Genomic DNA, 14291 nt, shown 5'->3' on the forward strand with positions numbered 1-14291 from the left:
CAAAATATTCAAATTTCTAAACTATTTGATTTCCTGTAAGATTCAGGCTGTTTATGGTCACTAAGGGTTTTTGGTTCTTTTTGTAAGTTTGGCTGTCTGAGGAAGATATTTAATGCAGCATCTTTTAATCTTTTGGTTGCCAGAATCAGCTGAAAGATGATGGAAGGCTTTCTGTGAGGATGTGGATGAGGCACTCTGAGATGATTTAATAAGTGACAGCAGAGTTCCCTTTGCAGACCAAATTGCAGCTATGTGGGACCACATCTCCATTGCAGCTCCATTGCCCAACTTTCCTTAATAATTCCTTTTAAATGTTTATCAGATTAATGGTTCTTATGAGAAACTTTCAAGCTTGTTACTTTCCCTGTAGCAAAAAGAACTGATACTACAGGGAGAAAAAAAAAGAAGAGTTGTTAGAGAAATACATGTACTTATGTGGAAAACATCTGCATCTGTAATCCGAGCTCACATCTCGAGTAGTGTAACAAATTTAATATTGCCTTTTCATACCAGGTTGCTGGAACAAAAAATCAGGATCCTAGGGACAACAGGTCTAACTTTTAGTTTTCCAGTCGCTGCAATATCTCTGAACTGTTGGAGTTCACACAACTAAAAAGCTGTGTGATTGTTTTCTCCCACTGAATAAGATGGAAAGTACCTCAATTTCCTTATTTATAGGACTGACAAAAACCTATCCCATTGGAAAGCTATCTGAGACACAAGAAGCAATGTCTGAGTGCCTACATATTAAATTCCCCAAATCCTCCACTAAATACTTAAAAATTAATTATTATTTCAAGTTTAAAACGTGGATGACAGGAAGACAGCCACCAATAGGTATGAAAGTGTAGGTAAAGTCATGTAGATAAAAATTAAAAAGATGTTTTTACACTTAAAAAGGCCCGTTTCTTGCAGAAGATTGAAAGTGCAGTAAAGCATCATTTTGGCTAAATCCTGAGTGAAGGATTTAACAGGTTGTTAAGAATCAGTGTAAAATTGTAAAATTGGAGTTTAGGGACAAAATCTGATAAACTGTGCTCCAGAGTAAGAAAAAAGTAGCAAAAAATTATCAAGTTTAATAAAGATTTTTCTTTGGTACCTCAATAGTTATGAGAAGCCCAAAGGAAGGCCTGAGTAGTTACTCAATGAAGCAGAAAAACTGGTCAACAATGACACTGGAAAAGGCAAAAAATCTTTCCCATTGTATCCTTCCCGGTGTTCCAGAGTAGGCTTTTTACTTCCAAGAAGTTTAGTCTCCTGATCACTTGCAAGTATTTCTGGTAATGTTGTTTAGAATTCCTTGGCATGGAATTTATGCAATGGCAAAACCATCATGTGTCCAGTGATAGGCACCAGTAGACAAGCAGCTCTTCAGTGTGTGTGCTCTTTAGCCTTAAGACAGTTTTACTCAGTAATTTTCATTTATTTTCTGAAAGGGATGAAAACATTGTGGTCCCAATATTTTATCTGTGTTTAGTTTTGCTGTGGAATGACAACCATCACCTGGGAGATTGCCTTTGTATCTAAAATTTTGGTTAAGTATTTTGAATGGTTGCAATATTTTGAATTATTCTTAACACTGAAGAACTAAACAGTGAGATTTGGGGAAGATTTCTTTTAAATCTCTTTTAGCCACTATAGGAATTACATCGTGTTATCTTCTGTTGTTTATAGGGCTCATGGAACCCGCACTAGAGGCTGAAAAACATTTTCTGTTTGCCACTGAGCAAGCTGATTTCCTGCCTCTTACTATGGCTTGTTGTTATTTTAAGGGTAGTTTTTATTTCTGCATTTTATCCATCATTAGCGACAGTTATTGATGTGTCACTGAATCTTAGAAAATGTTGATTTTTACATAAAGTATATAAATGAGTGTATGTTGTTGTGCAGCTTAAGTAATTTGAATAGTTGCCTGCCAGAAAAAATAACTGACATTGCCTAATTCAAGCCATTTTCAGTTGGAGAAGAGCTGCAATCTTGCTGTGCTAAAGGAAGAAGGAAAAAATGATATTAGATCCTGTTATATTTTACATACAGATCAGAGATGATGAGACTAGATTAATTTTGTTTCGTCTCCCCATTGCAATATTTGCTGCCTGTTCCAGTAGACAAACTGGGTGGCATCAGATGAACCCACCTGACCTGAGCTCAGTGGCACCACATGAAGTGAGCTCTGTGTTCTGATGGAAGAGCTGGCAGGACTCAAATGATGTGAACGTGGCAGGATTTTTCACCTGAACCTTTTTTTTGACTCTCCTCTGAGCTCGTGGCTGGCAATACTAGTGGTGGGTCTTAATGTACTTATCCTTAACGTCAGTTGTGTATTTGGGATCTGATATTAAACTTAGTCTCCTTCAGATCTGAAAACTGATTTCTTTCCCCCAATAAGACCTGTGTTATTTTGAAACATATAATTATATACGAGAAGTCTTAAAGCAGGAACTATATTTATTTGTGACTCATTAGTCTAAAAATTTTTAGACTAATTTTTAAAGTTGGTGCAGGTAGAATTACAGTTGCATTGTTAGAATATCCTGTCAGTAACCAAAAAATTCTGTCATGAGATTAGTCTAGGCAAGCTTAATATTATCAGGATTGAAGCTGTCAGTGATAAACCTCCTAGGAAGATCTTTCTGTGTTGTACTCCAAGTGTTATAAAAAGGTTAAATTCTTCCCCCTTCCTTCAACATTCTCTAAGGCAAGAATAAATTGCATTACTTTTAGCTTAGCTCCCTTTGCAAATTAAATGCTCATCTTCATTATTTGACACATTATCTTGGTTAATTTAACCAAATAATAGTAGATTCAGGGCATTAAAATATTTATTTTAACTGTTGTGTTCTGAGATGTAGTGATGGCACAGGTTACGTGCTAAGACTGTGAAATATTGCTTGAAATCTAAGTGTACAATTTTTTAAACTCAATTCATAATAAAGAGCACCGTGATTTCCAGTTGAACTTAATTCTATAGTATATTCTTTTGACAGTGTTTTAATTACATGAGAGTTAGAGAGCTGAGGCATATGGTAATCTCACACAAGACCCTGGTTACTAGAGGAGCTTGAAACTTCCTGCCCTTTGTTCATGTAACAAGAATTTTTAGGATTTTAACTAGTCCTTTAGTTTCAAGAAATCTTGCTGTAGTGGGTTTGTAACAAGCATTCTGATGTGACACCATCAAACCAGTTTGTCTGATGTAAATGTGAGACCACTTCCAGCCTTCCGGAAGAATCTCCCCTTCCAAAACAAGTTGTGTGGCTGTTGATTAAGCACAGTCCTTCCCTCCTCCCATCTCCCAGGTACTTCAACCTGGTTTGTGTCTGTTTTGCCAGCCTGGGGAAGAGTTTCCAGAAGGATGTTACTTTGTTTTTAAACATAAGCCTTGTTTATGTGACAGATTCTGCGCTGTGAGTTACAGCCCACTCAGATAGATCTCTCCTGGGTACCCTGTAAGAACATATTCTTACCTACCTCTAAGATGCTCTAGTTTTGACAAGGTCACTGACAGCTAAATGTTTTAAAGATTATCAGTAGGAGGGGTTTTGTTGGTAGCTGAGGTCAGTTATTAAAAGTTAAAGATGTCTGGTTAAAAGCAGGTCTATACTTGTACATTCTAAGCCCTGAAGCAGTTTCAGCTACTTTAATTAGCTACTATTATTTTTGTTAGACATGCAATTTAACCTGACTGGTAAGAGCTCTCTTCACTTGTCAATATAAGTGAATTTATCTTCTTTTTAAAGCTGAAAAAGATAATCTCAAGAGAGGTACAAAACAGTGATTTGCTGAATATAATTCTACAAAATACCAGTTACCAGAATTCGCCCTCCTGAAGGATGGCCAAATGCCAAATATTGTAACTTATATGTTTGACAACTCCGTTTTGGCATGTGCTAATTAAATGCAAGTGACACAAAGTATATCCCCTCCAGCTTAGTAAATGTGGACATTAGAAAAGTATCTTTTAAATGGAATTTCAGATTATTAAAATAATCGCATCTTATGACCTGCAGCAATTCAGAGAGATGTTTCATAGCTACAGAAAGACACACCTTAGGTCACAGGACCCTACTGTAGAACTATCTGCTGAAAAAATTATCGATACTGATAGGCTATGACAGGCTTTTGGCAGCTTTAGGGCAACCTGTCTAGACTTTGTACAGAGGGAAAAAAAATAAGCTATCTGTACATTGCATTGTTGCAGTCCTACTTTTCCCTTTTTACAGCTCCCACCGTTTTGAGCAATTATACTACAAATTACTGCTGGACTTTTTCAAAGAGCTTCCTGTTGTTTATTATACTGGTGTTTAAAAATCAGGTGTTATAAATATGATCTGTAAATGTTTGTTATCTTATGGTAGATTTTGTTCGGGACTTTTTGTTCCTCCTCTGGTTTTAGAGCTTGTTCTGTATCCCTCTCCTGAAATATGAATATCTCTGTGCAGAGGGGGTATTTAGAACTAGAGAGTTTTTTATTATTTACATGTCAATCACGTATTTACGTATCAATTTTTATAATTCCATTTTTTCCTTAATTTTTTTATAAATCATGTATTTGCAGTGCCTTAGTGATATCAGTGTCTCACTGATTGCCCTTTGTCTTCTGTGCCCTAGATAAAATCCAGGGCCTCAAAATTTTACAGCTAATTTTGTGACCCACAAGTTTCTTTGAGTAGTAGCTGCAGACAGTCCGTGCACAAAGGTGTTGAGAATGTCTCTTATGTATCCAGTGTAGTGGTGAAAAGAGCCCTAAATAGGAATTGGTCTTTATCCTTAGTGTTCCACGTTGGTATATGTTGGAATTCTTTGCAGTCATACTGACAATGCTGCTTTTTCTCCGTGGTGGTTCCAGCCATGAAGGAATGCTGTTGTGGAAGGAGACCAAAGGGTAACAATCACAATAAACTGTTTTATTTATGTCCTTATCTGTAGGATCAGAAGAGGGTTTTGTCCTGGAGACAATATGCATAACTTCTAGGTAAATAATCTCTTTTCCTCGTGTAGTTTTACGCTTCACTAGTTACTCACCTGCTACTTAGCTGGGGAACACTCTTTGTTCAGCAAGAATCGGAGAAAGCTGCGGAGGGCTGGGTGACTTGTGGTGACTGGGCCCAGAAAAGGGTCTGCAGCTGCAAGAGTCTTATTTGTGCCTTATTAGCTAGAAGTGAAGTTCCCAGTGGAGGCTGCTGACAGCACAGCCCTTTGCTGTGGAGGCTGAGAATAAAGATTTGGGCCAGGTTGGTCGCAAGTGTTTGGCTGACTCAAGTGAACTCAGGTGTTAGTTCCTACACCTTACAGAAGGAAGGTGGTTCTTCTGGAAATTTTGGAAAAGTAAAGAGAACAGCTGAAAATTTATCAAAATAGTTAAGTCCAAGCATTATCAGCAAAGTGTTTCCTTCCGTGATTCTGTGCAAATAATCAGTGAGCTGCTGAGGTACCTGTGCTAAATGATTTGTTTGTTTGTTTACAAGAAGAAAGCGAGCTGCACTGCTGTGGTTTTGAATAGTAATGTTACAATTGAAGCCAGGGTACAATGGATGCTATCAGAAAAGCCCCATATGGGTGCACTTTAGATCTTTTGAATACCACAAAAGTTTAGTGACCTAGAAATGAATCAATAAAAAGCCATCCTCTATTTGACAAATTGAAGAACTGAGGGATTCTTACAGATGCATTGACTTTAACAATTCCAGATACACTGTTTGTAAAGGCTTTCTGAGACACATTTAATCCTTAGAGTACTGTAGCAGACTATGAGGTGGTTTATATTTAGATCACTCTCCAATACTTAATTTCCTATTTTTACTGTAAGTTTGCTGTTATGAAAATCAGTGTAAGCAAACCAAAGGAAAGGCTAATGCTAAAATGATGTGTCCTTACCCTGAATGTGAATGTCTTTAATTTGCTGCACTGACAATGCCTTATTGTTTTGCAAAATACGTTTTGGGTATGGCAGTGTAAGAACATCTCTGGTCCTCTTATATTACAAATAAGTCAATGAAATTAATTATCATCTCGATTAAGTCAATAAAAGGGTTTATATCCGTGTTCCTTATTGCTTTTCTTCTACAGTTTGTTTTATGTTTCAGCATTTCAAATAAAATTTGACTAAAAATTCTTCTTTACTACTACAGATTTATTTCCTCATAGTTTAGTTAAATAATCATCAACGCACAGTGTGATTTCTTACATTTATGCCCCAGTTTATGGAGTTTGTGTGTTATGTTTGGCACAAAATTGAGCATGTTGTTTACTTTCTAAGGAATAATTAGTATCAAAAATGATGATCCAGAAAGACTGTCTATACAGCTGCTGCATGTACACAAACCATAAAACAGTTAAACTAGATATTTGCTTATATTCCATTAAATATCAGTTAAGTCCTGTCTGCATGCAATACAACTCGGGTTTTCTGTGCCTCAAATGGTGGAGAAGGTGAACTTTATCCTACAGATAAAAATTAATAAACCAAGATTTTTTGTTTGCCAAGGATGATGTTAAATGTCACAGCTGAGGATCCTTCCAGAGCACCCGAGGAGTGTTCCTTTTGCTCTTTTTTTTGAAGAGAGGGAGATCTGACAAAATACTCTCCCTCCACTGACATCTGCTGCAGTGATGTGATTACAGGGTGGCTTCTTTCAGGTAGCTTAGACAATTTAAAAAAAAAAAAATGTAGATATCATGCTGTCACTTTGATTTTTAGGGGGCCTTGGTTCTTAAATTGAGAGCTTCGTAGATGGAGATTAGCACGTGGAAATCAATGTACTGTGGATAATATATTACCAGTGATATTGCAGTAAGCAGCCAAAGCATAAATAACTGGAGAGAGCCAATGTTTGAGGGGCAGGAGCTGTAGGTGTTCCTGGCCTCCAGTTATAAGGGAGACTCTGTGTATGAGTTTTATTTTCCTCTTGTTGAAACAGTTCAAAATCTAAGCAGGCTCCAACGACTGTATTTACAAAATAAGGCTGTAATACTTCTTCATAACTTTAGAAAGTGTCTGTTCTGCTTTTTGCTTTTGCAGCTTTAGTGCTTCAGTTTTACCTGGGTTGACTTGTCTCCATCCTGGTCTCATCCCTGGATCTGCCTCCTCAGTCAGCACACAGTGTGTGGAGCTGAGTTACCAGGGAGACAGTTCTTCAGTAACACTATTCATGGCTTTATGAGGATGTGAGAGTAAACTATATCAAATATTTAACTAAGAGCTCCAAACTTCCAAGGAAATTGCAGTTTGTACTTCTGTCAATACTTTCAGGAATCAGTCCTGCTGAAATGTTAATAAGGAGCCCAGCACTGTCACCAGTGAGCTTTTGTCAGTACTGTCCTTTTTATGATACAGGTCTGTCCATATCATTACACTGCTGTGTTTTAAAAAATGTAAGTGTATTTTTGCAAATACAGAAGGTTAATAAGGCCTACTAAGCAGGTTAACAGTATCAAAGATAACTTATATTAATACAGTCTGAGTTCTTAAAACCTGAAGACTCCACGATAAACTGGATATATCAATGGCAAGTACCAGTAATGATAGTGCTGTAATTATTGTATTCCCTTTGGCTTCTTTGGATAACCAGTTTTATTTAATCTCCTGTCTCAGTGATGTGTTATGAAGCATTTTTCTCTACACTGAAATTCTGCTTTGGAGTCACTCCTGGTTCATTGCTTGGTTTTAATGAAAGGGAAACTCTTAAATAAATATTTTTCCATACAACAAAATATGTAATCTTGACACTATATCTTTAGGGATTATTATGAAGAAGAAAGAAGAAAGAAATTTAAAGATACAAATTATCCAAATTTTAAGTGTATCCCAAATACTAAATTTAAAAGTGAAATAAAAAAAGCAGGAAATAAATTGTTTTACCTGATACCCCGTGGGAGTTGGGGAATGTCTCTTGGAGACCTATTTCTTTTCCAGTGATTTTGAATACTTGTGGTTTGAATTTCTTGTTAATCTTAGCCCTTTTGACTCTTGAGCTCCAAAACATTGTATTTTCATACATATTGAAGTTACAATATTCTTGTTAGATATGAACGACAACTTTCTAATTTTCTGTCTTTGTTATTGGTTTTCTGGTTTTTTGGGTGTTTTTTACTATTTCATATGTGTAGGGAGGAAATTGTTTCCAAGTCACACAAAGAATGGATTGAGTCTTGTTTGTTCTCTACAAAGAAAATCTCTCTGTGTTTTTCTGCCTCGACATCCCTGTCTGTTGTCTTCCAGCAGCCAGATTAACAGATGAAAAAGTAAAATTGTGCATTTACTTTTCTCCCAAACAAAATATTTTAGGTATCTTTCTAAATAAATGCCAAGAATGTGTTGTTCCAACACACATTGGAACATGATCTAAAATTTTATGGGGCAGTTAATGACATAGTTATATTGTTGGGAACTTTTTTTGCTGGCATTAACACTGCTAATGTTGGTATTTCCTAAAATTAAGGAACATCAGAGGTGGTTCAGATTTCATTGTTATGTACTCATTCACTTCCCTGGTAACTTTAAGTTATGATAAGTTTTAATTGTATGAAGTTCATTAAGATTTTCTAATTCTGGTAATTTCTGATACTCGCAATAAAGAAGCTGAAGGAAATATTGGCCTTTCTGAAGCCAATGGGAGTTTGTATTTTCATGTCAGTAGGCCAGTATCCACAATGTCTGTTAACAAGTATCCTCTCATTTCTTAAACTGTAAATTCATGTGTCTTCTGAGTGTGTTCCTTACTTTGCTCTGGTTAGCTCTCAAAAACAGTGTTGCAAATTACCCGTTTTTTCAATACAGACATTGGGTTTGCCTGGTTTTGTAGTTTTCACAGCTTTGAAAGAAATGCAGATGTAAGAATGTCTCAGTAATAAATGATACCTCTATATAGCTTTAGCATGCCCAAATATGATTGAATTTTGAAAAGCATCAATTAATAGATATTTTAAGCAAGCTAATGTTTTAAGGACTAAGAATGTAAGTATTAATATAATTCTGCTAAATTAATAAACCTCATCCCATTAACCCATAAAATTCAGTAATCTTAGTTGATATTTATGGGAAGCCTTGTAAGGAAGATAATACTGATTGCTGTACCCTATCCCTAATTAGAATGAAATGCAGGATTGAGAGCTTTTTCTCTGTCTTGAAAAATTCTAAATGCAGTATTATAAGCATTATGTTTAAAGTTTTGGAATCCTATTTTACCTCTGTTATACATTATACACTCCAGGAGACAGAGCAAAAGGGACCTTTTACAGTGTTGTGAACATACAGGTGGGTGATTTATCTAACAACAAAAAAAAAAATTCCAACTATTCTTGTTTTCACAGAGGAAGATAAATACGGCCTTTACTCCAATTTGTTGTTCAAGTATTTTCTGGCAGAGGGAATTGTCTGTGGACATGACCTGTTCGTTGCTTCTGCTAAAGAGCATCCTGACAACATCTTGAAGGTAAATAAGACTCCTTGCTTTTGATAAGCAAGGCTGTAATCTCTTGATGAACTTGGGCACATTTTAAAGTGTGTGTATTGTGTAGTACCGAATTAATTAATCTTGGTGATTCATAAGAATGTGTTGGGAAGTACAGGAGTATTTGCAGTAGCCAGATTTGGAAATTAAATTTAGCTCCCTAGCTTCCATCTATGGACAGTGGAGTAAGATCCTTCCAAGGCCAAATCAGGTTTGGAGCCAGCTTGTCCTTTATTTTGGTTGTGGATGAAAACCGCTGGATTAGTGGGATGGTTTGAGTCAACCCAACTCTTCCCAGTTTTGACTGGCCTATCAGGAAGAGTAGTTAAGGGGCTTCCAGTATGTTATGGTGGAAACAGTGCACAATTCGTGTAGATATTTATTGTAGTTTCCCATAGAGAATAAAAATACCATTTAAAATCTTTACAAGTTCCTTTACACTTACATTTCGTTCTGACTCTTTTTCTGTGCTTGGGAACGTGGTCAGCTTTGGGTCAGGTCATACAGAAAGGATCCTTTCAGACTTCAGTGGACTCCAAATCAAACACTGATAGTTTCTGTTATAAGAAAATTATAGAAGGGGAAAAGCCTGATCAACAGTGCAAAAAAATGCTGAAGTGTGAGGATAATCTTACAAAATTTCATTAAATATTTTATGTCTTTCTAAGGCTGCGTTTTTCTAATATCAGAAGTAACATATAATTTACTGATTACTTCTGCATCAAGTGAAGTCTGGCTATTTCCTTAAGTGTCTTCAGAGACTATTTCTGGACAAAATGATTACTTTTCTGCTTTCCTATCTAGTGGTGGGAAATTCTATGCCTTACCTATTCAATGTTCAGTATTCAGGAAGAAGTATATTCTTAATGAAATTATATGACTGCATTGTGAAAAATCTAATTTATTTTTTTTAATGATCTGGAAAGTAAAGAGGGTTCCTTTAGGGGTGAAATTTTTATCATTTTTTCTTGTGGTTTAGAGTGAAGCCAAAAAGATAGGTTACAAATTGATTTTTAAGTATGAATTACATAAGAACATGCTATGTTTTTTAATAATAATTGGTTTTAAATAACTAATAATCAATTCATTGACTCCCTGGCTGTACCAAACATGATTACTGCAGTTGTGTTCCTTATCGAATTAAATTATTCAAATGAGTATTTTTATTGCACTGTGTTAAATTTTCTTAAAATAGAGTAGCAAACACGCATTTTATTCTTCTTTCATTCACCTTTGATTCAGTTGCTCACAGCCTGTCATATTTTTCCTAGCTCCTTTATGCTTTTGCAAGTTAATGAACAGACATTGTTCCCCTCACCTCTCCTTCTTGTACCAGTGTGTTTGTGGTCAGTTAGTTTGATGTGCCTTATCAAGCTCTGTTGTCTGATCTGGAATAATTTTCCTTCTTAATTTCCAGGGTTGGACACTAGGCAATAACACTGCACTCCTCTGTTTTAACTCCACAGTGGTGTTACTGTAAGAGACTATAAGTGAATGGGCAATGTTGCTGCAGGAAAGTTGAGGAAAACATAGCTTTGTTTTGTTGTCTCCCTCCATTTGTGTTTTTGTGTATCCAACAGTATTCTTGTCTGTGCTTTTCTTGACTATTCAGCACTTCCTGACAAGGCACAGCAGAGTTGATTTCTCTGATTTGTATTGTGTCAGTGAAGTAACCCTCACTCAGGTGCTTCAAGAAGTCCTCTCCTGTCATAAAAATGAGCTCTTTGGGATTTGGGTGACTCCACCAGGTTAGGATTTTAATACAGCATATCTGACCATTGAATAATGTGGCATTTTATTTAATGAGATTATTATTTAACGAGATTAGTAATTAATTTATTTTCATTATCTGATTGGACTGTATTCTGTACTGGAAAGGCAACATAGACATTGTACATATCAACCTGAATTACACATTATGCTTGGGGTTTATTTTATAAAATTCAAGTATGGATTCAATAAATTCCATGGCTAGTATTCTAATTAACTGGTGTATTACATAAAGGCAGTTCATTAACTGTCCATATTAAATGTCTATATAGTGTGGTCAGTCTATTTATATGTTCAGTTCTCTGCCAAGATGCCATAATTGCCCTATTCCAATTTTGTGATGTGATTGGAAGTTTCTTGAACCTATAACCAAGACAAATATTGCTGGTAGTAGGAAGGGGAAAAGACATTCTTATAGACCATAATTATCTTGAAATTGTGTATAACTAAAAGACAAGCAGAGGATAAAAAGCCCTGATCAGCTGCCTAAGATATATTATATTACCACCCACCAATTTATCCATCATCCTTTGAAAACATATTCATGCCTTTTGTAGTCAAAGCTCCTTCAGGAAACTGGCATTAAGATGTAATGCTGAAAAATTATACACCTCTGGTAAAACCTACAGAACTGTATACATGCTGGTTTCTAGAAAGTATTTTAGACATTTGAGAGCATTTCTGTTCATTCCATATTCTTCAAAAAAGGCAACTTTTTACTGTAAGGGCATAAGTACTTATGTTATAGTATATAACATAAGGAATTATATGGTGACTTCTGTGATTGATCATAAAATAAAAATTGTTTGCACTGGTAAAAGGAAAATATGTTCAATAATAAAATTACTTCAAATTTGGCATTAAAATTCTACAACTACCTAAACTGCCTATAAAAGCATTTCATTACCTTTATTCCTAATTATTTTATTTAGGCTTGAGGGGGGAACTGATGCTCACAAGTTTTAATGAGAAAAAAATGGGTTCTATTTGAGTTATAGTTCACCTTGACACTAAACATTGCTCTCAGTTGAGTTGCTTTTGCTGTGCCAAGAGGGATGGAGTGCAGCCTCAGCTGGCTGACAACACCAAGCTGGGTGGTGCAGTCACTTGCTGCAGGGAAGGGAGGCCATCCAGAGGGACACGGACAGGCTGGAGTGGTGGGCTCATGGGAACCTCAGGAAGTTCAAGGGGCCAAGAGCAAGGTCCTGCACCTGGGCTGGGGCAATCCCAAGCACAGATAGAGGCTGGGTGGAGAACAGACTGAGAGCAGCCCTGAGGAAAAGGACTTGGGGGTGCTGCTGGATGAGAAGCTCAACAAGAGCCATCGGTGTGCACTCACAGCCCAGAAAGCCAAACGTGCCCTGGGCTGCATCCAAAGCACCTTGGGCAGCAGGTCAAGGGAGGGGGTTCTGTCCCTCTGCTCTGCTCTGGTGAGACCCCACCTGGAGCACTGCATCCAGCTCAGAAAGGACATGGACCTGTTGGAGCAAGTCCAGAGGAGGCCACAAAGATGCTCAGAGGGCTGGAGCACCTCTGCTATGGAGACAGGTTGGGTCTACTGTGGTCAGCCTGGAGAACCAAAGGCTCTGAAGAGACCTTCCAGCAGCCTTTCAGGGCCTGAAGGGGGTTACATGAGAGCTGGAGAGGGACTTTTTACAAGGGCATGTAGTGACAGGACAAGGGGGAGTGGCTTTAACTGGCAGAGCACAGGTTTAAATTAGATATAAGGAATAAATTCTTCACTGTGAGAGTGGTGAGGCACTGGAACAGGTTGCCCAGAGAACTTGGGGATGCCCCATTCTTGGAAGTGCTCAAGGCCAGGTTGGATGGGGCTTTGAGCAACCTGGTCTAGTGGAAAGTGTCCCTGCCCATGGCGGGGGGTATGAATGAAGATGGTCTTTAAGGTCCCTTCCAACCCAAACCATTCTGTGATTCTATGATTTCTCTTGAAAGGAAGACTTATAGGTCTTCCTTTGTGCTGGAAAACAGAAACCAGCATCCCCTGTAGCACTAGAATTTCCCTGTGGGCCCCTGGCCAATGCTACATCAATGACCATTCCATTTGGTATCTGGAAGCCTGAGGTGGCAGAGTGGGAGGTCCAGAACTCCTTTCTAGAACTGTGTCTGTTCATCTCCTGTGAAGAAGTTGAACACTTGATTCCATTATTGCCTTTGAATGGATTTTTTGTTTTGGAGATGGAATTTTATTGCAGGATACTTCTGCTCTCTGCTGAGATTGCCTTTTGGAGATTCTCTTACAAGAAGAAAGGATAAAGAGCACATCCTTCAAGAAAAGAAATGTACTTTGACACCATCTGTGAGCCTGTTGCTTACAGTGCGAATCCTTTTCCTACCTCTGCTGTCTTGTGTCATTGTACTTCCAAGTTTAAAAACAGGGGTGCAATTTGCTCTCTAGAGAGTTACACAGAAGATTCTCTTGAGTAGTAAAGCCCTCAGTGTGCCCCTGTGTCAGATGCACAAGCTCCCTGTGTTTGCTGGATGCATCCTGAAGTCACACCACTCAGGTGGAACCACGTGAGTGCTGTAGGATACCACAGTGAAAGGGAAAATGCAGCTTCCCTTGGTGCACTTAGAGAAATGTAATGGCTTATTAAAGATAAAAAAACCTCCAACCCCAAGTTTTTTTAAAAAATTCTTACCAAGCTGAAAAGATCTCTACAATAAAAGTTAAAAGTATATTTTAAAAGGCATTTTGCTTAAGTATGTAATTTGAAAAGACTCAAAAAATTCTTCCTCCAACAAGCTGGTTATACTTGGGCAAACCTGAAGGACAGAAAGTGCACATTTACTCTTTTCCTGCTGAAAAGGTGAATGCAGGGAGAGCCCGTTATATCCAGGGTCATTTAAAAAAAAAAACAACAACAATAAACCCCCCGCTGAGCTTCAGTGCTGTGTTACTGTGTATGCAAACAACATCTGGAAAGAAAACATAGCTGTCTACATGGACTTTTTTTATTCTAGCAATGTACATTTGACCGTGTAAAATGGTTGCTTACGTTTTTCCCTCACAGATATGATTCCAAAACATTGTTTTGTCAAAAGGAAAAA

At 37.4% G+C, this 14291-nt stretch overlaps 1 protein-coding gene across 8 annotated transcripts in view; it reads left to right on the forward strand.

Annotated features, from left to right (window-relative positions):
• ELP4 (elongator acetyltransferase complex subunit 4) overlaps positions 1 to 14291 on the forward strand; it is a 141272-nt gene that overhangs the window by 5411 nt on the left and 121570 nt on the right. For all 8 annotated transcript variants that reach the window (XM_064656997.1, XM_064656999.1, XM_064656998.1 and 5 more), the window contains exon 3: positions 9313 to 9434. In XM_064656997.1, the coding sequence (XP_064513067.1) occupies positions 9313 to 9434 (122 nt within the window). The remainder of the gene's footprint in view (positions 1 to 9312; positions 9435 to 14291) is intronic.

Source organism: Pseudopipra pipra, chromosome 6, assembly GCF_036250125.1.
Source record: "Pseudopipra pipra isolate bDixPip1 chromosome 6, bDixPip1.hap1, whole genome shotgun sequence".
Taxonomy (NCBI): domain Eukaryota; kingdom Metazoa; phylum Chordata; class Aves; order Passeriformes; family Pipridae; genus Pseudopipra; species Pseudopipra pipra.